Source organism: Lepidochelys kempii, chromosome 19 (genome assembly GCF_965140285.1).
Source record: "Lepidochelys kempii isolate rLepKem1 chromosome 19, rLepKem1.hap1, whole genome shotgun sequence".
In the NCBI taxonomy this organism is placed as follows: domain Eukaryota; kingdom Metazoa; phylum Chordata; order Testudines; family Cheloniidae; genus Lepidochelys; species Lepidochelys kempii.
The window spans coordinates 10,181,615-10,202,500 of NC_136398.1; the positions used below are offsets into that span (position 1 = coordinate 10,181,615).

Consider the following 20,886-nt stretch of genomic DNA (forward strand, 5'->3'; position numbering starts at 1 on the left):
AATGCAGTGTTTGAAGATTCTGTTTAATCTTCTAGGGATGGCAGCAAGTCCTGAGATGATGGGCCTTGGGGATGTCAAACTAACGCCTGCAACTAAAATGAACAATAAGGCAGATGGGACGCCAAAAACAGAATCCAAGTCAAAGGTAAAGCATGTGTATTCCTGTTACCTTCCTAGGTGATAGGAAATGTGAGAATATGGCCTTCATGCACTGGTTTAATTGCTCGTGTGTTCAAAACCTCCATTTAATAATGTAACTCTATTTACTGCCGAGTATTTTCAGACTGTATTTCAATTTAAATGATCCCTGAAAGCTTGCTAGTTCACCTTTCTCCCCCACCCTCCATCAGTAAACTTATCCTTGTAATCTGTTACGTGCTGCTTCTGAAATGTTGCACCACTGGGTCAAATACGGCTAGTGGGGTGAATGTTCTTTCTGCATGCAGTACTTTAGATCATAATTTAAACAACTACATCTGACATTTTGGTTAGAATGCTTTGGAACAGGCTCTGATTTTGTGTGCAACATACTCTCCCTTATTATTGGGCATTACTGCTATAGCAGTGCTTAAAGACACTAGTTGGAATCGGGGTCCCATTGCATGGGCATTGTACAAACACATAGATGACATGGTGTCTGCCCCAAGAATATTACCCTCTCCCTCAAAATTATCTGTTGTACAAATGCCACTCTCTCTCACCTTGGCTCTGTAGAGCCGTTATTTAAGAAATGGGAGAAAGTCTGTTTTCTTGCTAATAGGGTTAGAGTTTTGCAGTGTAGATCCCCCTCCTCAAAGAGACTATATAAATCAACACAGCCACATCAGCTAGCCCCAGATTCTGGAAAGGCAGGAGGAGGAGGAAAGTGTTGAGAAACGACATCTACAAAGGGCAGAACAACTTGTTCCCGCTGCACTCTCCTCATTCTCTTCTCAGCATCATCTTCAGCTGATGACTTCAAGGCATTCTAGGGCTGCCACAAGCGCATGGCAGAGACTTTAGATATACCTCTGGAAATGGTGCAGGTTCCCAGACTGCTGGACATCTTGCACCCATCCAGGCCTGGTAGGCTCTCCATGCCTATAAAGGAGGAACTGTTGGAACCTGCGAAAAACCTGTGGCACACGCCAGCATCCATTCTGGTTACATCCACACTCAGTCACTTCCAAGGGATTTTGAATACCTTTGTTCCCATCCAGTACCAGGTTTGCTTGTAGTAGCTGCGGTCTAAGAGAGATTGAAGCAATAGGGGCCTTCCAAATTCTCACCCAGGGAGAAGGACCCGGAGAGACTGGACCTGTTCAGATGCAAAATTTTCATCTACCAGCCTCCACATGCTCCAAATGCTTCTGTCTAATACCGTTATTTCAGTTGGAACCAGCTGTCTGTTTGTGGACATGCTACCTCCAGGAACACACAGAGGAGCTAAAGAGCATGTTTGCACATCCTTATAGGCTGCACTGGATATGTCCAGCAGACTACATTGGTGGGCATGAGACGATCATCCTGACTCCAGCCTGGAGCAGTCCAAACAGCAACTGAGGATCCTCCCTTTAAGGGCAACAAGTGCTTTAGTTCAAAGACCGATTCCATTCCTTAAAGGACTCCAGGGTGACACTACCCTCCCTGGGCCTCTGCGTTCCACCCACAAGAAGGAAGCAGTGAAACCACAGATTTCTTTCAGGCGGCATTCTTCTAGCCCCTCCTATTACCAGCCTTCAAAGGACATCCGAGCTGCTGATAAAGAAGCAGAGGTTCCAGCGATGATCCTCTGCCTTTTCCTCTGCTGCGGCAGTCTGTTGTCCACCAGTCGGCAGGTCAAGAGCCTGGCAGAATCTCCAGAGGATCTCTACCTATCCCTACCTTTGGCAACTTCCTTCTTTGCGGAAGCCTGGACTCCGATCAGCTTGGTTCAGTGGATCCTAGAAATTAACAAGGGGTATTCTGTCCAGTTGCTTTCTGGCCCTACCTCCTTTCCCCATCCTTTTTCAGGGCTCCTTCTCATGTGATACTATTAAAACAAGAAGTGGACTTCCTTCTACCACTTGGATCAATGCAAGAGGTGCCCTCAGAATTCAGGAGCAGGGTTTTTTTTGTTCCAAGTATTTTGCCATCCCTAAGAGGAAACGAGGTTGGTTTCCTATTTTTGGACTCTTGACTCCTCACCTTCCTATCCCGGGCCATATTGTTTTTTTCCATACTGCAGCAGTAAGGTTCCTCGAGGGCCTTATTTGTTTGTCCGTCCCCAGGTTGGGGATCTCTGTTGTTAGCACAACTGATGAATCCCACTTTGAGTCCTCAGCAATTTGTTCTCTTCACCACTTATCTAGGAAGACTGCCTTTTTTAGTGGCCGTTACATCAACTCGACAGGCAGAGGAGATTCAGGCCTCATGGCAGGGACCCTTGTATACAGTGTTTCATAAGTACAGGATCACTCTCAAACCTCAACCCAAGTTCTTTCAGAATTTCATGTGAACCAACTGATTTATTTCCAAGTGTTCTTCCCCAAACCTCACTCATTGTCAAAGGAAGCTAAATTTTGCATGCTTGAAGTTATAGTAAAGAATGGTCTTCCTACATTGACAGGACAAAATCATTCAGGAATGCCCCTGGACTGGTTTTTTTTTGGCCCTTGCAGAGAGGGTTAGGCAATATCCCCCCAGAGTTTATCTGAGAGAGTCTCCAAGTGTATAAAGACATGTTAAAAAAGAGTTAACCGGGTTAGGTCCACCTAGCCACATTAGAGCTCACGCAGCCTCTGCTGCCTGTTTGAAGACTGTCCGAATTTCTGAAATCTTTAAGACAGCTACATGGAGCTTGGTCCATGCATTTACAAGGCACTGCTCTTTGGCAGAGGCTTCCAGATGGAATAGTTGCTTGGTCCTGCAATCATTGTTTAGGTAGGACTGCTACTGCCCACCTCCAAACAGACAGCTAACTGCTCGTTAGTCACTGAACACTTGACAAGATAGCAATGCATAGTCATGGTGTCTCTTGCAGGTGGCTTGTGTTCTCCTGGCATCTCTGATTAGCCTTATGCCAGAAAGCCCTACAATTCCATGGGCAAAAGATTTGATGGGATGATGGAAATGGGATGATGCAAGTCCTCTTACTTGCCTTGTGCAAAAAATGCTTGGCTACCTTTGTCGTGTGTCTGTCTGACTCCACCCAGGTGTGTCTAGCCTATCCCGCCTTAATCAAAGGTAAACTAGTGTCTTTGCAGCTCCTTGTCAGACTCCCATAAGGATTGATACTTGAGGGGGAAAAAAAACCAATTAAAAAGCCCCTTGTGTTGTGGGACTTTACTGTGGTGTTGTCAAAGCTGATGAACACCGCTTATGAATCATGGGAGCTTAAATTTCTTTCATGGAAGGTCATTTAACTGGTGACAGTGACTTCTACCACCAAGCGCTCTAAAGCCTATCCCTGTAAAACATGGTATAAGGTGGATCAAAGTGGTGCTGCAGACTCATCCCACATTGCTCTGAAGTGGTGTTTTGAGTTCCATCTTAACTTATTGCCCTATCATCATTTTCCTCACATCGGCATGCCCATCGCAGAGAGGCACATTTCCATATATGCCACCTCAGATGGTCCAGGGTGGGATGTCTCAGGCTCTACCTGGATTAGACTAGCACCCCTAAAAAAAAAATCCGTCCAATTCTGTTTCTTTTGACATCCGTTTGCTAGGCAACGTTGTGACCAGCAGGGTCACATCTACATGGATGCCTGATTGCTCTTATGACCTGGCTGGCCTGAAACTAGAAGACCTTGTAAAAGCTCCTTTGATCCAGTTCAAGGTTGTCACCACAGTCTGCCTCAAATATTTAATTGTTGACCTCTGTAGAGTAGCTACACAGTCCTTGTTCTGCAGACTTGCACGTTATTGCTTGGATTCAGCCTCCAGAATAGAGCTCCCACCCCGGACTCTGTTCCTAAGATAGGAGAGGCCAAACTCCTTTCCTTCCACTTACTCCAATACAATCTTTAATTCAGGATACTCCTTTTCAGTTGGCTAATTAATTATTTTTACATCAAGAAGTTTTAATTGTGGTCTCCTTCCGCAGACTTGAAGGTTGTTTGATGCAGTATTTTTTAAGAGGTATCTTCCTTTTATATTTGTGAGTAAAAAGCAGCAAATTCTGGCAGGGGAAGAGAGAAATTTCCAACATTTTTGGCATTAGTGGCATTGTGACAAATTCTGCAGATTGAATCATTAGGGAGGGAAAATTATGAAGGGAAGATATTCTCTTGTAGGATTCCTCACCCATCCACTTCCTATCAGGTTTTCAGTTAAACTGCCAAATTCTTACACCTCATCTTAGTTTTCTTTGGGGCATATTTTTGATCTGTGATACATTTGTAGTAATGTATCCTGGGAGCTTCCACTAGAGTAATTAGAAAAAGGACTGACTGAAAAATTTGGAGGGCAGTGTTTATAGTTGGCAGGGTGTGATGGCTAGCAGGGAGTCTTGGCTTTCCCTTATCCTGTTCGTGCTGTCCTTGGGGATCAGAAAACCTTAAGAGCTGAGGGAGTTCCCCATTTCTTGTGCTAAGGAACAAAGCCCCTCCTCTCCCCCAAGTAATATGAATATCCTACAAGGTCTCTTCAGAGAAGCAGAATTACGGGTAAGTCAGTCTCTTGTTTAGAAAGATTGTAGCCCCTTGCCCGTCCCTCGTTCCCTCACCACACAAACCATTCTGGTGTCTGGATGAAATTTACCTGGCATCTGCAGCCTTCCTATGGGTGGACTAAAACTTCCACCTTTTGAAGTGTGGTCATTGTGATTCTCAGCAGCGTTGTCCACAAAAGCTCTATGTCGTCTGTCTGTCTACATCAACATCGAACTGAGACGTGTGCATTTGACCTTTGGGCTGATATGTGGCTGTTCCTAATACAACTACAGAATTTTATCCCTTCAGGTTTTTTTCTGCTTGATAAGATGACGAACCTGGCCTGAACTTGATATGTTTAAATTTCTTACCTCACTTGCTCCTCCATCCTGAGATCTGCTTTCTTCTTATTCTAGAAGTCCAGTTCCTCTACTACCACCAATGAGAAGATTACCAAATTGTATGAGCTGGGTGGTGAGCCGGAGAGGAAGATTTGGGTAGATCGTTACCTAGCCTTTACTGAAGAGAAGGCAATGGGCATGACCAACCTCCCAGCTGTAGGCAGAAAACCCCTAGACCTTTACCGGCTCTATATCTCTGTAAAGGAGATTGGAGGACTTACTCAGGTGAGTGACCAGAAGCTCTGAAAGCCATCACGACTGTGACTCAAGTGAGATGGCTATACGTTTGTATGCATAGCCGCGTCCGTCTCAAAATCTCAGGTGCTGTATAGGCAATAGGATTCAGGCTTAACTCGATTTGCTAATTGAGTTCTTTTGATTTAAGTTGAGTCTGGAACTTTTAAAATAGTGTTAATATCTTATTTATAAAATCCAATATCCTTGAATTAAGTGGATCTAATCGCAGTGCTCCAGGTAGTTGCTCCTGTTCAGAGTATTCTGACAGCACTGAGATCCAGCTTGTACTTTTCCTCACCCAGTCCATAGAATAGCAATGATGCTCTCTATGTTTGCATCACTTACTAGTGTTGATGCATGTGGGCTTCCTGCTGGCCTCATGTCTACTTCAGTTTGCTGCTTGGTATTATCCAGCTCTGAGACTCCTTTTTCCCCCCTCCAGGTGGGCAAAGGGGAGGCTTACTGTTTTGTTTTTGATCTACAGTTTCAGCCCAATAGTGTAGCTGTTATGATTGCTACATAACATGTTTAGCTAGTATCTAGGGTGGGAAACATGTCTGTGTCTCACCCTGGGGAAAGGGGAAATGGCTTGAATTTTATGTTCTGACACCCACCCACCCTTTTTTTTTTTTTTTGGGTTGTGCAGGTCAACAAAAACAAGAAATGGCGTGAGTTAGCCACCAATCTTAATGTGGGCACTTCTAGCAGTGCAGCTAGTTCTTTGAAGAAGCAGTACATCCAATGTCTCTATGCCTTTGAGTGCAAGATTGAACGAGGCGAAGACCCGCCCCCAGACATCTTTGCGGCTGCTGATTCAAAGAAGTCCCAGCCCAAGATACAGCCCCCATCTCCCGGTGAGTATAAAGATTACAGACAAGATCCCATATATTCTGCAGCAAATTGGATTTAAATTCCTCTCCAAGGTCCTCCGCATTCCTACTGTAAAATGGAAATTCTCGTGGCAGTATCAGATGCATTCAAATTAAGGCCTTTAATGAGCCCCATATGTAAGGGAATAGAACAGTGAGTAAAATATTCCTTGTAGTGTATCTTCTTCGAGGCTCATCCTCATGGGTGTTCATGGTGGATGCAAATGTTGTCCATGTGCCCAGATCCAGAACTCCTTCAGTAGGAGTGTCCGTTGGTCTGCATCTTCCTAATGCTGAGAACGAAGGGAATATGGGGTGTGGCAGGCTGCTGACCTCTCCAGTTTCTTTTCTGCTGCTTGTTGACTGGGAGGGAACCCTTGTGTGTGTAAAAAGAAAAGGAGTACTTGTGGCACCTTAGAGACTAACCAATTTATTTGAGCATGAGCTTTGAAGTGAGCTGTAGCTCACGAAAGCTCATGCTCAAATAAATTGGTTAGTCTCTAAGGTGCCACAAGTACTCCTTTTCTTTTTGCGAATACAGACTAACACGGCTGTTCCTCTGAAACTTGTGTGTGTAGCCTTCTCTGTAAATGTTGCGAAAATTTTTTAGTTCTTTTACTAGTTAGTACAGTGTTTCTCAAACTGGGGTCCGCGAGGGTACTCCAGAGGGTCAGCAGACCCCACTGATCAGCTCCTCCCCCTTCCTCCCAGGGAGGCTCCGCGTGCTGCCCCCACCAGAGTGCCAGCTCTGCAGCTCCCATTGGCCGGGAACCACAACCAATGGGAGCTGTGGGCGGTGCCTGTGGGCATGAGGGCAGCGCACTGTGCCTCACTGGCTGCCCATGTGCCATGGGGCCTCAGGGACCTAGTGTTTGCTTCCTCGGAGCTGTGGTGAGTGCTGCCGGGACCCCGAACCCCTTCCCACACCCCTGCCCCAGCCCAGAGTCCCCTCCCACACCTAACTCCCTCCTGGAGCCCGCAAACCCCCCCCCGCCCCCAGCCCTGAGCCTGCTCCTGCACCCCAAACCTCCCACCCCAGAGCCCACACCCCGAGCTGGAGCCCTCACCCCCCCCCCCAGCACCCCAACCGCCTGCCCCAGCCCGGTGAAAGTGAGGGAGAGCAAGCAACAGTGAAGGGCTGGGGCAAGGGGTCCCTGAAAAATTTTAAATCAAAATGGGGGTCCTCGGGTTGCTAAAGTTTGAGAACCGCTGATTTAGTAGATTCTTAAGCTGTTAATTATGGGTTTCCCCTTTTGTTTCTCCACCTATTGTGGCAGTTATGCCCCAGGCCCACCTCCTCAATAGGTATGGTGTGGGCGTCACCCATAGTAAACACCTAGGGACCAGCACTCGAAGAAAAGACGGTTACTTCCCTTACAGTAATTGGAGTTCCTAAAGATGTGTGGTCCCTGTGTGTGTTCATGACCTCTCCTCCTTCCGCCTCTTCTCTGGATCCTCACATGACTTGTGGCAGGTGGGAACTGGAGAGGTGGTCAGTGTGTGCTGTCCCTTATGCCCTGGGTTTGCAGCCCAAGAAGGCGCAGGGTGCTGGCGTGGACCAATGGTCACTGCTGAAGAATTTCTAGTCCTTGGCACCCTGAGCACGTACATGCCTGCAGTGAGTATCCCTAGGGACCACGTAACTTACCGTCTAGGAACTGGAGTTTGAGATATCTTTGATACTGGCTTTTTTACGCTGCCACCATATGTTCCGTATTCTGCAGACTTTTATACTGACAATGCGTAACTGCGTGATGGAGGATGGGGAAGTATGGGAGAGTGACCTGGAGGAGGCTCTCCGAGATGACTTCAGCATATTCAAGCAGCACCACGTGCTGCTGCGATGTGGGAACCTTTTGGGAAAGTAGCACCTTGTGATCACAAAAGCACCCCTCTGCGGCACAGAATACTTGAAGCTTGCGTTATGGGGATGTGTTGTCAGATACCGCATCAGTCTGTTGCTTTCCTAGGGCTAGCTGCAGGTCTAGGACTCTGTGCCCAAAGCCTTTTTTGTTGTTTTAAAACACAAATTTATTGGTAGATGTTGGGATGGTTTTGGTTATAGACCATTTAGAGGAGCTTTAGAATAGATAATTAAATAGTCTCTGTTGTGTAGTTTCATTTCCTGGGGAATCTCCAGTTTGTTCCTTGGTTCCTGGGCATCATGTCTGATCCAGACTGTACAGAACAGGAGAAAACTCTGGGTTTAAGAGTGCGTTTTCTGCCCCTTTGTCTTCCCAGTGTGTGAAACCTTCTATTCTATTTGTATTGGAGAAGGTCGTTCCCTGGATGGCTGTTTTGAACATGCCAAGCCTTTAAGCCTCTATTGCAAAAGACCAGGTATACCCAGCTGGTTCCAGGTCCTCCTAATGATTTAACCTGGGGTGGGCAAACTTTTTGGCCTGAGGGGCCACATCAGGGTTCCAAAACTGTATGTTCCAAAGGCTGTGCCTCCCCAAACAGCCTGGCCTCTGCCCCCTCCCACTTCAAACACCCCACCCCCCCACCCCCAGCTCCCTGACTGCCCTGACCCCTATCCACACCTATGCTCTCTGACAGGCCCCCGGGACTCCCACACCTATCCAACCACCCCCGCTGCCTTACCATGCCACTCAGGGCACTAGGACTGGCAGCAGCACTGCCCAGCTGGAGCCAGCCATGCTGCCCGGCAGGATCTCGCTGCCCAGAGTGCTGGTGGCATGGCTAGCTGAGGCTGCAGGGGATGGGGGACAGCAGGGGAGAGGCTGGAGGCTAGCCTACCCGGCCAGGAGCTCAAGGGCTGGGCAGGAGTTGGCCCACAAGCTGTAGTTTGCCCACCTCTGATTTAACCCCTACAAGCCAGATCTTCAGATGCATTTTCTGGTTAGGGTCCCATTCCCATGCAAAGGTCTGCTCTGAAGCACCTTAATGTGGGAAAGAGAGAGCCTTTGGTTCTGGGATAAGCATCTTCCAGGACAGTGAAACAGAGTCCTACTTTGAGAGTACTCCAGTTGTGTAAATTTTGTCAGTCCTGGCAAAAGGAAGCATCTGGGGTTGTGAGATTCTCCTTCAGGCCCCACCAGGACCTTTCTCTCAAAGGTTTCTCAGACTCCCTGGCATATTTCTCTGCAGATGCTGCTGCTTTCTCCCGTCCTCCCCATGCTTTAACCCATGGATGATGCAGCTACCTCCCTCAGTTTATTGGTGGCCAGTTGAGAAGCCTGCTTCTTTGACCTTTCCCAAAAGGGCCAAGGGCAATCACCATGACCTTCTTTGCCTCTTTAAATTGTTGAGTCTATCATCTCTCTCCACCTTTGGCTCATATCCACAGTGTAACGTGCCTGCTGGATAGGGATGAAGTCGCATTTAATGTCAGTCCTTCTGTTTTGCCTGAATACTGTCACGTCTGCCCTCATTACCCCGATGACTACAGATAATTTCAAGAGTTGCAGGTTTGAATAATTATCTTTAGAGTTGAAGACTGTCCAAGTTCAGGAAGAAAATGCTCCCTGTTTTGAGATAGACTGTACTTGAGAACAAGGAGAAGAACTTATCTGTTGATTAAGGCTTAATGACACCTGCTGCAGGCAGCTGGCTCACCCCAGGATCTGCACCCTTCATCACCACAAAGGGAGGTCACTTGTACCTGGTTCTACAGCAGGGATTTCAGCGTCTTTCCCGTACCTGACTCAAACTCTTCTGGCTGTCTCTGCAGCCAGTGGGAAGCCTTAAGAGCTCCAGGGTTGGTGGTGCCCCCCCTTCTGACAAAACCAGAAAGATTTTCTGTCTGGGCAGGAAAATGTACCTCCTCAGGTAGAGGCAGCAGTGCAGCATCCTCACTACTGTTGTTGTTCCAGAGCAGGGCCGAACAGAAAGTCCAGTGACCGGTGTTCTTCCGATGGAATTGGAGCAGGGATCCACTATGTGCGTTTCCACCAATCCCCTTACTACCGCTGGCGGTGAGAGACCATTGATCAGGGCCTGGTTTAGCTTGATCAGTCCAGTTTTTTGGAACAGGCAGTATTGCTCTATAGGTCTCCAAGAGTCTCCATACCAGCTACCTATGCCACTGGGCCATGTAACCTAAGAAAATTAATCTGGTCTTGCATCCCAGATCAGTCTCTTCACCTTGCTGTTTGGGTCACAGGACATGGATTTCTTCTCATCTAGCAGATTTTGCAAGGCTACAAAGGATCTCTTTGCAGACCAAGAAGCCTTCCATATTGAAATACTGCTCCCAGAAGTGGATAAAGGTTTTCCCTCTTCCAGCAGTGGACGGCAGTTCATCATGCTCTGCGTTCATATAATCTTTTATTGACTTCTTACTGTATCTGAAGCATCAGCCTTGCTGTGTCCTTGAACAAAATGCATTTGTTTGCCATCTCAGAATACCGCTCTCCCATAGACAACTGTGAAGCATTCAGCCACAGTCAAAAGTTTCCTCGGAGAACTGAGTAATGTCTTTCCACCATTCAGGAAACCTGTCCCAGTGTGGGATTAACTTCACTGTATTCCACAGGATGAAACTATTTTGTCATTAGGCAAAAATTTTGCCTAAAGCAGCATCTGAGTTAAACTTAAACCAGACCGCTGATCTCTTCCAGCTTTCTTCACAAAACCTCATTCTTTCCAACAGGGAAATTAGATTGCATAACCAAGGTGTTAAGAGGGTTCTGAGTTTATTTGGTTAGGACTAAGGCACCTAGGACAGTGTTTTTCAAACTGTGGGTCACGATCCACTACTGGGTTGCGGCACGTAAAGCGCTGGGTCGCCTTGCTCTGGTCAGCACCGTCAGCAGTGCTGCCTAGCTAAGGCAGGCTAGTGCCTACCTTTCCCAACACCGGGCCGCACCCCAGAAACGGCCAGCAACGAGTCCTGCCTCTAGGCAGGAGGGCTATGGGGCTCTGCGTGCTGCCTCCGCCCTGAGCACCAGCTCTACACTCCCACTGGCCAGGAACCAGCCAATGGGAATGGTGGGGGGAAGGAGGGGAGTACCTCCAGGCAAGAGTCGCGCAGAGCCGATTGCATGCCTCCGCTTAGGAGCCAGACCTGCTGGCCGCTTCTGGGGTGCAGCATAGCCCATGGTGCCGGGACAGGCAGGAAGCCTGCCTTAGCACCCCCACTGTGCCGCTGGAGGTAAGTCTGTGCCCCAATCCCATGCCTCAGCCCTGAGCCCCCAGAACCCCTTCCTGCACCCCAACCCCCTCATCCCGAGCCCTGACCTCCTGCACCCCAACCCCTTACCCCCTGCACCCTTACCCCAGCCCTGGGCCCCACCTACACTCGGCCCCTCCCAAACCCTTCATCCCCAGCTTCGTTGGGTCACTGGCATCAACAGTTTTCTTCAACTGGGTCACAAGAAATAAAGTTTGAAAACCACTGATCTAGGAAGTTACTTAGTTGTGGCATTTGGAGATTAATGTAGAAGGGGTGGCATTTCCACTTAGTACCTGTCAGTGAATTAGATGGTGCATAGCTTTCTCTTTTTCTTTAGCAAGCGTTATTCTCAAGACTTGGCCTTCTAGTGATACGGTGGCATTGGTGGCTTGCTTTAGTGATGGAAATTTGCAGGCCTGCTACCTCGAATTCTTTGTACGTTTATGCAGCACTGCTCTATTGACTTGGCCTGTAGATCTGATGCTTGCTTTAGGAGGACCATTCTCAGTGTATTCGCCCACCCACATAGTTGCCTCTAACAACCTTGGCTCCAAACCTCAGTGCCTCAGGTGGCTGCTCATGCTGTCCCACCAGGTTCCTGAAACCCAGACAGGGGAAGCATCCCACAAATGTGAGTGCATATAGGCAACTCGCTCTCTCAGAAAGTTTTTTTGGCAGCTGAGTAGAGGGCAGTGGGGCATTTGGTATCCAGGAGGGCAGGAGGCCTGAGTTAGGTTTGGCAGCTGACAGCAGTTTGACAGTTAGAACCCAGGAGGTAGCTGGTGGCTTCTAGCGCTGTGGGGATGCTTCTGTTCCTCTCTTGCAAACAAGGAAGAGGTGAGTGACTCTCTTTTGGTGGTGGAGTGGAAAAGTTTGAGTTCTGGTTTCCAAAGCTATGCCCTGCATGTCCACCACTGAATGCATTTAAGCTGCTATTGCTGGCATACCAAGTTAACACTCCATGAAGATGAATGGAGGCAGTTCATATCACTCAGAGCTGTTGCTTCAGGCTGTTTGCAGACTACTCTGTTTGCCTTTGATTGCTGGCCCTTCTGGCTGTGAAGATCGCTTTCCACTTATTTTCATCTTAATGGAGGCTTAGATTTCAATATACAATTCTGCATTAAGGGGTATGTTTTGTAGCTGTGGAATACATAGGGACTTCCTCGGTGTGTGTGATGGGGTAAGGCTACTGGAGAGTGTCTAATGAAACGTATGCCCTGCTCAGGCAATCCTCACTGTAAAACCATTTAGTGTGCAGTTTGCGCCCCCCCTCCCCGCCCAAAGCTGCGTGACTTGTGTTCCCAGGAGTCTGGATATAGCCTTCTGGGCTTCCTCCTCTTTCTCTCCCCGCCCCCCCTTCCCTTCTTGGGTTCCTGAGTGTGACTGGCTGGGTGTCCCCTGGGAGGTGCCTCCAGCGGGCTGTTAGGTTTTATTCTCAGAGGATGGAATTGGCTTGTCTCCAACTGTTTGTAAAATAGTGAGTAGGAGAGACAGCAGGGGATGGGGACAAACAGCCTCTTCCTGTTGATGTCTGTGCGTTCTAATGCAGTGGAGCCCAGCGCTGAATTCCCAGGGGGGCGGGAGTGGAGCTGAAATGCTAATGAATAGCGAAGAAGGGCGTGGGGGAGGTTATGAATGAAGCTCCCTGCTGAGCTTGACTGCCCTTCCTTCTGTGGAGAAGTCCCCAGACTGAGAGGGAGGAAGGGGGGGGAGAGGGACAGGGTGCCAGGAAGGTGGGGCATAAACAAACATGACCTGTATGTGACCTTAGAGGATTTTAATGAATAGCTGAAATGACTCATCAACCAGCAAGGCTGAAGCTGAGGGAGATCGGGTGCTGGGAATGGTAACTAATGGAAACATTAATTAAGAGTTCAGCTCTTGCCAGCTGCAAGGAGCATAGCAGTAGTTCCATGGAATAGTGGAACTCCCTGAGCTCGCTGTGTGCTTGGTTACACGTGGTGGCCTAGGATTTTCAAGCGAGGGTTTTCCATAGCTTCTTTGTCTCAGTTGATCCTCCACTTCTTTGCTAAACAAGGGCTTTGTCATTCATTGAAAGTGCTGTTCTTTCTCTGGTCCCTGTTCCTAAGAGCCTATCCCAAGATGGCTTAGGAGTGCTTCTAGGGTTCTCCTGAAAGAATCCCCACCGGAAAGGGCACATCAGAGAAAGGAGCCGTGCAGTACAAAATCAGAGTTACTTCCCCTGAAGGCAGTGGAGTTTCCATCTCGTAAAGGATGTGAGCCTTATGAGACATCGAACTCACTATCTTTGCCTTGAGTATGGTGTGAACATGAAGGTGCCGGGCTGCTAACTCTGATATTGGGGTTGGGGTTGTCACACTTGCTGGAGAAACATTTTAATTCTGTGCAGCCTGGTACACAGCTAAGCATCTTCCTCTGACACCACATAATCTGGGAAGCTTGTCCAGTATGGTGGGAGATGTTTTAAAGGGGTGAGGGTGGGACAATTGGATAGAAAACATAAGACACATTCTTTCTGACAGAGAATTATGAGAGCCTTAAGCATTCTCACAGCTCAACATGTTGTGTATGGATTTGTTGGGAAGTCTGGATAGCTGATGGTATGTCCTTGTACTGCTATATTCACTGTTGCTTTCCTTTATCTTTCAAACAGGTTCTGTTTTAGAGGGAGGGTTAGAGAGAGGTTTTACCTGTCCATGTTTTGAGAATGGCCATACCACTCCTTCAGGGTGTGTCTCTTGATTTTTGGAGTTGCTGAGATTCTGGAGTGTTTCTGGATGACCTCTTCTGTCTGGTGCATATCTACTCATGCTGGCTTTCTCTGCTTGCAGCGGGTTCAGGCTCCATGCAGGGTCCTCAGACACCTCAATCCACCAGCAGCTCTATGGCAGAGGGAGGAGATTTGAAACCACCAACGCCAGCGTCTACACCACACAGTCAGATGCCCCCTTTGCCAGGCATCAGGTATTACACTGCCACATTCTGTCTGCTGTGAGCAAAGAGCCTGTGTTGCTGGCAGGATTGCTAATGTTCGCTAGCAATTGAGTTGGGGCCAAGGTGAGCGTTTTGGTCAGTTGCACGAGTCACGCTCATTTTGTAATAACTGGTAGTGAAGCTGTGGAATTGGCAACTATATCCCATCATCTGTGTAATCATTGTTAGTCTCTCCTAGGGGGTTTCCCTTTCTGAAGGGAAACAAGGATTTCTTTCCTCTTTTGATGGGTCTGTCAGGAAGGGGGATAGGATACCCCCTCCTCACCTACAAGATGGGTGATCTGGGGTGTGGGGGCGAAGAGTGGCACAGGACTTTACTCTAAAGAGTATGTTCTTGTATTATATCAGGAGTAACTCAGTAGGTCTTCAGGATGCCTTTGCAGATGGCAGTGACCCCACTTTCCAGAAGCGGAACTCCATGACTCCAAATCCCGGGTACCAGCCCAGCATGAATACCTCTGACATGATGGGTCGCATGTCCTACGAGCCAAATAAGGATCCTTATAGCAGTATGAGGAAAGGTGATGGAGCTCTTTTATACAGAAGCACTTAACCCATTGAACTGTCTAACCCCTGAAAGGTGCCTTCGGGATATATGCAGCCCCTGGGCCAGAGCCATCCATCTCCTGCAAAAGGGGAAAATGTTTTTTTCTGATTCCAAGGTGAACTTTCTGTGCTGATTCTTTCTTTTCCTCTCCCAGCTCCAGGAAGTGACCCCTTCATGTCCTCAGGGCAGGGCCCCAACACTGGTATGGGTGACCCGTATAATCGTGCTGCAGGTCCAGGGATGGGTAACATGGCCCTGGGACAACGGCAACATTATCCCTATGGAGGTCCTTACGACAGAGTGAGGTGAGGGCTTGCTGGACTCTAAGTGTAATAGTGTATCCCTTATTCACAACAGTGACTTCTCTGGTAGCCTCTTTCCTCTAGAGGAACAAAGGAGCAGCCTTGACAAGTGTATGTGTTTGTGCAGGACGGAACCAGGAATGGGACCCGAGGGAAGCTTAGGAACTGGAACTCCCCAGGCCAACATTATGCCTTCCACCCCTGACTCAGGGATGTACTCTCCCAGCCGCTATCCACAGCAGCAACAGCAGCAGCAACGGTAGGTGCCGGCTGGTGCCAAGCAAGCAGCGTTTGCCAGTTAATAGAACTGGCTGCCTCCCACTACAGACAGGGAGTTCAGAAACCCTTATTGCTAAGTGTGCACCTGGGCAGGAGGTAATGCACCTGTTCAATCTCTCTCTGCAGACATGATTCCTATGGCAATCAGTTCTCCACTCAAGGCACATCCTCTGGCAGCCCCTTTCCCAGTCAGCAAACCACCATATATCAACAGCAACAGCAGGTGAGCTCCCCAAACGTCTCCAGTTCGCTCCAGGGAAACGTGGGATGATTTACCTGTGGAAAGTTGTCAAAAGCAAATTGTGTTCTGGGGTAGCTGTCTGCTGTACTGATTTCTATGTAATGTTTGAGAGTTCTATAGAATGTACACGCCCAAACATCATGCAAAACCTTTCCATGTTACTGCCAGTTTCCAAGTAGTTAAACAGGTTTTAATGCAACTTTGCTGTAATACACGTTGTGGTTTTGTGCAGTGTGTACATTTCGTCCTGTTAGCTGTGTTCTGTAAAGTGGGGGCTCTTCAGTACATAGCTAGTACACTTACTAGTTCAGATTCCAGGAGCCCAGGAAGCTTCACTTGGGGTTTTGTGCTCCCTGGAACATACCTGTCTGATCCCCACAGTATCTCTAACAGTCTTTGGTGTCCAGTCAGCAGGTTTGTCTAGTATTTCATGTATGGCCTGGTGATCATCCCTTAATAGGTCTAGGTAACTGCCTCTGACTTGGATCCTTCCACGCAACCCAGAATTTTCTTGGATATTTTTCACTTCCTGAGCCCATTGCTGAAGATTTTGGGGTTATATCCCTCCCTTGAGTGTTATACAGGGTACCTTTTTCAGAGAAGAGTTTAGTGTAACGTCCATAAAAATGAAGAGAGGAAATTTAATTTGCTATTCATGGCAATGCCTCAATCAGTCCCTTGTTTTTCTTGCAATTTTGGGATAGATCCTGTCTGGCTTGTGAACATAGAGTAGAGGGCACTTTCAGCGCTGTGCTAAGAATAATTCCAACTGCTTTGCAGTTTGTTTGGCTTTGCAACCAGAGCCATAGGGCACTGGGCCAAGGGTTTCAGTTACTTTGGTTCTCAAGTGTCTTCCTGGAGCTCTAGAGCATCACGTTGAAGCCTAGATAGACAGCACGGTAGTTAGGGCACAGGACTGGGTGTTGAGATCTGGGTTTTAATCCTGGTTCTGTCATGGCCCAACTGACCTTCCATATGTAAAAAAGGGGTCATCCTCACTTCTGTAAGATGCTTTGAGATCTATGATGAAAGGAACAATTAGAAGTACGAACTGTAGCTTTTGATTCACACCCTATCTGAGAGTTCAGTGGAACCTTCTATTCTGCTGTCCAATTTATGGAAGAACTGGAACAGGGTCTGCTGAAGCTGCTGAGACCGAACAGGAATCCACACACAGATTGTACTGTGGGGTGACTGTACTAAAGGCTAAGAGGCTGAGCTCTTTTTATAGGCAAGTCTTTCCCACTGACCGTTAGCCTGCCCTGAAAGCTGCCCTTATGGAAGCAGCTAGGAAAACTCAAAATGCCTGAAAGAATCAGTCTTGGCTTGTAAACTTCGGAGGCTGCTGTCTCTTCAGGCCTCATGTGGGAAGGTTGGTCTTCTTGACCATTTAGAAAAGTTCCCCTCAGTCCAGGTTAGACAGTAGCATTCGTATGATTTGGGGATGCAGTCCCACTTGGTCTGTGTAGCTCTGCCGCATTGCCTTTAGCGTTTTATAAATAATCTCCATTACCAACTGCTTTGTGCATCTTCCTTGTAGAATTACAAGCGACCGATGGATGGCAGTTATGGCCCACCTGCCAAGCGACACGAAGGGGAGATGTACAACGTATCGTACAGCACCGGGCAGGGGCAGCAGCAGCTGCCTACAGCACAGACCCAACAACCGAGCCAGCAGCAAACTGCACAGCCTTATACATGTCCTGCTGTGGAGAACCAGTATGGGAGTACATACCCTGCCACTGACCGCCGACCTGCTGGAGGGCCGCAGAACCAGTTCCCGTTCCAATTTGGCAGAGACAGGGTCTCGGCTCCCCCGGGCTCGACTGCCCAGCAGAATATGCCACCACAGATGATGGGTGGTCCCATACAGTCTACTCCAGAGGGCTTGCAGCAGGGCAGCTTGTGGCAAGGGCGCAATGAAATAGGGTACAGCTATCCAAATCGGCAGAGTTCAGGCTCTGCAGCCCAGGGGCCTGCTTATCATGGAGTGAATCGAACAGATGAAATTCTACATGCAGATCAGAGGGTAAATCATGAGGGGCCATGGCCCTCCCATGGGAACCGTCAGCCTCCTTATGGTCCTTCTGCCCCGGTACCCCCAATGACAAGGCCCCCACAGCCTAACTACCAGACCCCTCCTAGCATGCAGAATCACATTCCTCAGGTATCCAGCCCAGCACCTCTGCCCAGACCTCTGGAGAACCGCACCTCACCCAGCAAATCTCCGTTCCTGCACTCGGGGATGAAAATGCAGAAAGCAGGACCTCCCGTCCCTGCCTCGCATATAGCCTCAGCAGCCGTACAGCCTCCCATGACACGACGGGACATCACCTTCCCACCCGGATCCGTGGAAGCTACGCAGCCCGTGTTGAAGCAAAGGAGACGGCTGACCACGAAAGATATTGGTAAGACTAAGCTCCTGCTCTGCTGTAGCTGTTGGGGATGTCCTGTCAGAACCATCACTGCTTTTGGGGGCAGGCTGTTGGGAAGGGAGCCACCAAAGGAAATGGGTCTCAGGTGGCCTTGTCTGAATCACGCCCCACCCTCCCACCGCATATTTAGTTTGTCTGCACTGTGGTCAGTAAAGCCCCGTGGAATGGGCTCTGCTGTCCATGGAATCAGAAAGCAATATTTAGTGTCAGTCCTTTTTTTTTTCCGTTTCTTAGTGCCAGGAACTGGTGGTATCATATGTTTGTATTACAGGAACTCCTGAAGCATGGAGAGTGATGATGTCTCTGAAGTCTGGTTTGCTGGCTGAAAGTACGTGGGCCTTGGATACCATAAACATCCTGCTCTATGATGACAACAGCATAATGACCTTCAACCTCAGCCAGGTAGGTGCAGATGCTCTGAGATCTAGGTCTTTGAAGCACTAACCTATGTTCAGAATCCTGTCAACAAGATAGCAGAATACAGGTGTTCTCCATCTAGAGCCAAACCTCCAGCCATCCCAACATTTGCAGAAATGTAACATAACTGTTGTGTAGGCCAACCCGAATACATACATGTAGAGTGTCTGGGTAATTGCATGCCCGACTACTTTGTCGGTATACACAGTTATCCACTTGCATTGTGTGCAAATGCAAGGTTTTGCCTGGATGGTGGATGTGTTGTCTCTGTGGTACAAAAAGGGAATAACAGGGATGAGGTGTTCAAACCTACCTTCACAGTAAGGGCACCGCAAAATTCTGAAGGCTGACTATCTTCTCTGATGAGCTACAATGCCATTTTGTTTTCTGTAGCTGTCTGTCTTTGTCACGCCTCTTTTCCTGAAGTTTGGATGCCAGTTCAAGGAAGCTAACCTTCTTCCTAAACTGGCTCTGGCTGGGTGTCTGGTGCATGTGGCGTTACACCTCCTTCCTCCTCACCCCAGCCATAGCAAAAAATATGAACTACTATATTGTAAATACTGTTTCATTTGCTGTTGTATTTTGCCACCCTGTGCTTGAAGGAAGGAGGAGGTGACCAGGAAGGGGGTGTAGGGGCGTGTTGTGTGTGTGGTCAGTGATGGATAGTAAAATACTGACTGACCTTTTTTTTTTTCTTTCTCCCCCTCCATTACCCCCTTTCCCAGAAGATGGGAAGTCTGTTTAGAGTAGCAAATACTGTGTAATGTGTAACCAGTATAATAATAAACTAATTGCCAATACGGTTTCAGCTCTTAACTCTCTTCTGACCAACTTCCCCAATCACTTGTATTGGCCTAGCTTGCTCTGATTTATTTATTTTTTCCCCTCCTCCCCTTGTTCTTTCTATTGCAGCTGCCAGGGTTGCTGGAGCTACTGGTGGAATATTTCCGGCGTTGCCTGATCGAAATCTTTGGGATCCTAAAGGAATATGAGGTGGGAGATCCAGGACAAAAAACACTATTAGATCCTGAAAGATTCTGCAAGTCTTCAAGTCCCCCTCCTGAAGAGGGGGACGAAGAGGAGGAGCCACAGAGCCCTAACTATGAGGAAGAGGAGGAGGAAGAGGAGGCTGCATTTGCAAGTAAAGAGAAAGCACCCCTAGAGAGCAATGAGGAAAAACTAGTCAGTAAATTTGACAAGCTGCCAGTCAAGATAGTGCAGAAGAACGACCCATTTGTGGTAGATTACTCAGACAAGCTGGGGCGAGTACAGGAGTTTGAAAGTGGACTGCTGCACTGGCGGATTGGTGGTGGAGACACCACTGAACACATTCAAACCCACTTTGAGAGCAAAATGGAGCTACTGTTAACTCACAAACGAGTTTCCTGCAACTCTGCCTTGAGAAAACGTTCCACAGCTGAGAGCAATCCAGGAACTAGAGAGGGGGAGAATCTGCCATCTGATGGTCCCCCGGAGAAAAGGATAACAGCTACTATGGATGACATGCTTTCGGCACGGCCAGGTTCGCTGGCGGAGGAGGAGGTCAAAAACTCGGAAGCAACAAAGGAAAGCAGCAAATTTCCATTTGGCAGTAGTCCAGCTCAGAGCCACAGAAATATCAAAATTCTGGAGGACGAACCTCACAGTAAAGATGAGACACCCCTGTGCACCCTTCTAGACTGGCAAGACTCTCTAGCTAAACGCTGTGTCTGTGTGTCTAACATCATCAGGAGTTTATCGTTTGTGCCGGGCAATGACTTTGAAATGTCTAAGCACCCCGGTCTGCTGCTGATTCTAGGGAAACTGATTCTCCTGCACCACAAGCATCCGGAACGCAAACAGGCACCACTGACCTATGAGAAGGAAGAGGAGCAGGACCAAGGGGTGAGCTGCAACAAGGTGGAGTGGTGGTGGGACTGCTTGGAGATGCTGCGTGAAAACACGCTGGTTACACTGGCCAACATTTCTGGTCAGTTGGACCTCTCCCCGTACCCGGAAAGCATCTGTTTGCCTGTCCTGGATGGACTCCTCCACTGGGCAGTATGTCCATCAGCAGAGGCCCAGGATCCTTTTCCAACCCTGGGGCCTAATGCTGTCCTCTCCCCTCAGAGACTGGTTTTGGAAACTCTCAGCAAACTCAGCATCCAGGACAACAACGTGGATTTGATTCTTGCAACTCCCCCCTTTAGTCGCTTGGAGAAGGTCTATAGCACCATGGTGCGTTTCCTTAGTGACAGAAAGAACCCAGTGTGTCGAGAGATGGCTGTGGTACTGCTGGCCAACTTGGCACAGGGCGACAGCCTGGCAGCTAGAGCAATTGCAGTGCAGAAGGGCAGCATTGGCAACTTGTTGGGCTTCTTGGAGGACAGCCTGGCAACCACTCAGTTCCAGCAGAGTCAGGCCAGCTTGATGCACATGCAAAACCCT

The 20,886-nt window shown here is 48.4% G+C and overlaps 1 protein-coding gene across 1 annotated transcript in view; it reads left to right on the top strand.

Moving 5' to 3' along the window:
• Positions 1 to 20,886, top strand: part of ARID1A (AT-rich interaction domain 1A) — a 78,663-nt gene that overhangs the window by 56,360 nt on the left and 1,417 nt on the right. The window contains exons 10-20 of the mRNA XM_073317971.2: positions 36 to 145; positions 5,032 to 5,241; positions 5,900 to 6,107; positions 14,076 to 14,208; positions 14,587 to 14,759; positions 14,940 to 15,090; positions 15,215 to 15,346; positions 15,493 to 15,589; positions 17,148 to 18,015; positions 18,314 to 18,444; positions 19,372 to 20,886. The exon at positions 19,372 to 20,886 is cut by the window's right edge and continues 1,417 nt beyond it. Of these exons, the coding sequence (XP_073174072.1) occupies positions 36 to 145; positions 5,032 to 5,241; positions 5,900 to 6,107; positions 14,076 to 14,208; positions 14,587 to 14,759; positions 14,940 to 15,090; positions 15,215 to 15,346; positions 15,493 to 15,589; positions 17,148 to 18,015; positions 18,314 to 18,444; positions 19,372 to 20,886 (3,728 nt within the window). The remainder of the gene's footprint in view (positions 1 to 35; positions 146 to 5,031; positions 5,242 to 5,899; positions 6,108 to 14,075; positions 14,209 to 14,586; positions 14,760 to 14,939; positions 15,091 to 15,214; positions 15,347 to 15,492; positions 15,590 to 17,147; positions 18,016 to 18,313; positions 18,445 to 19,371) is intronic.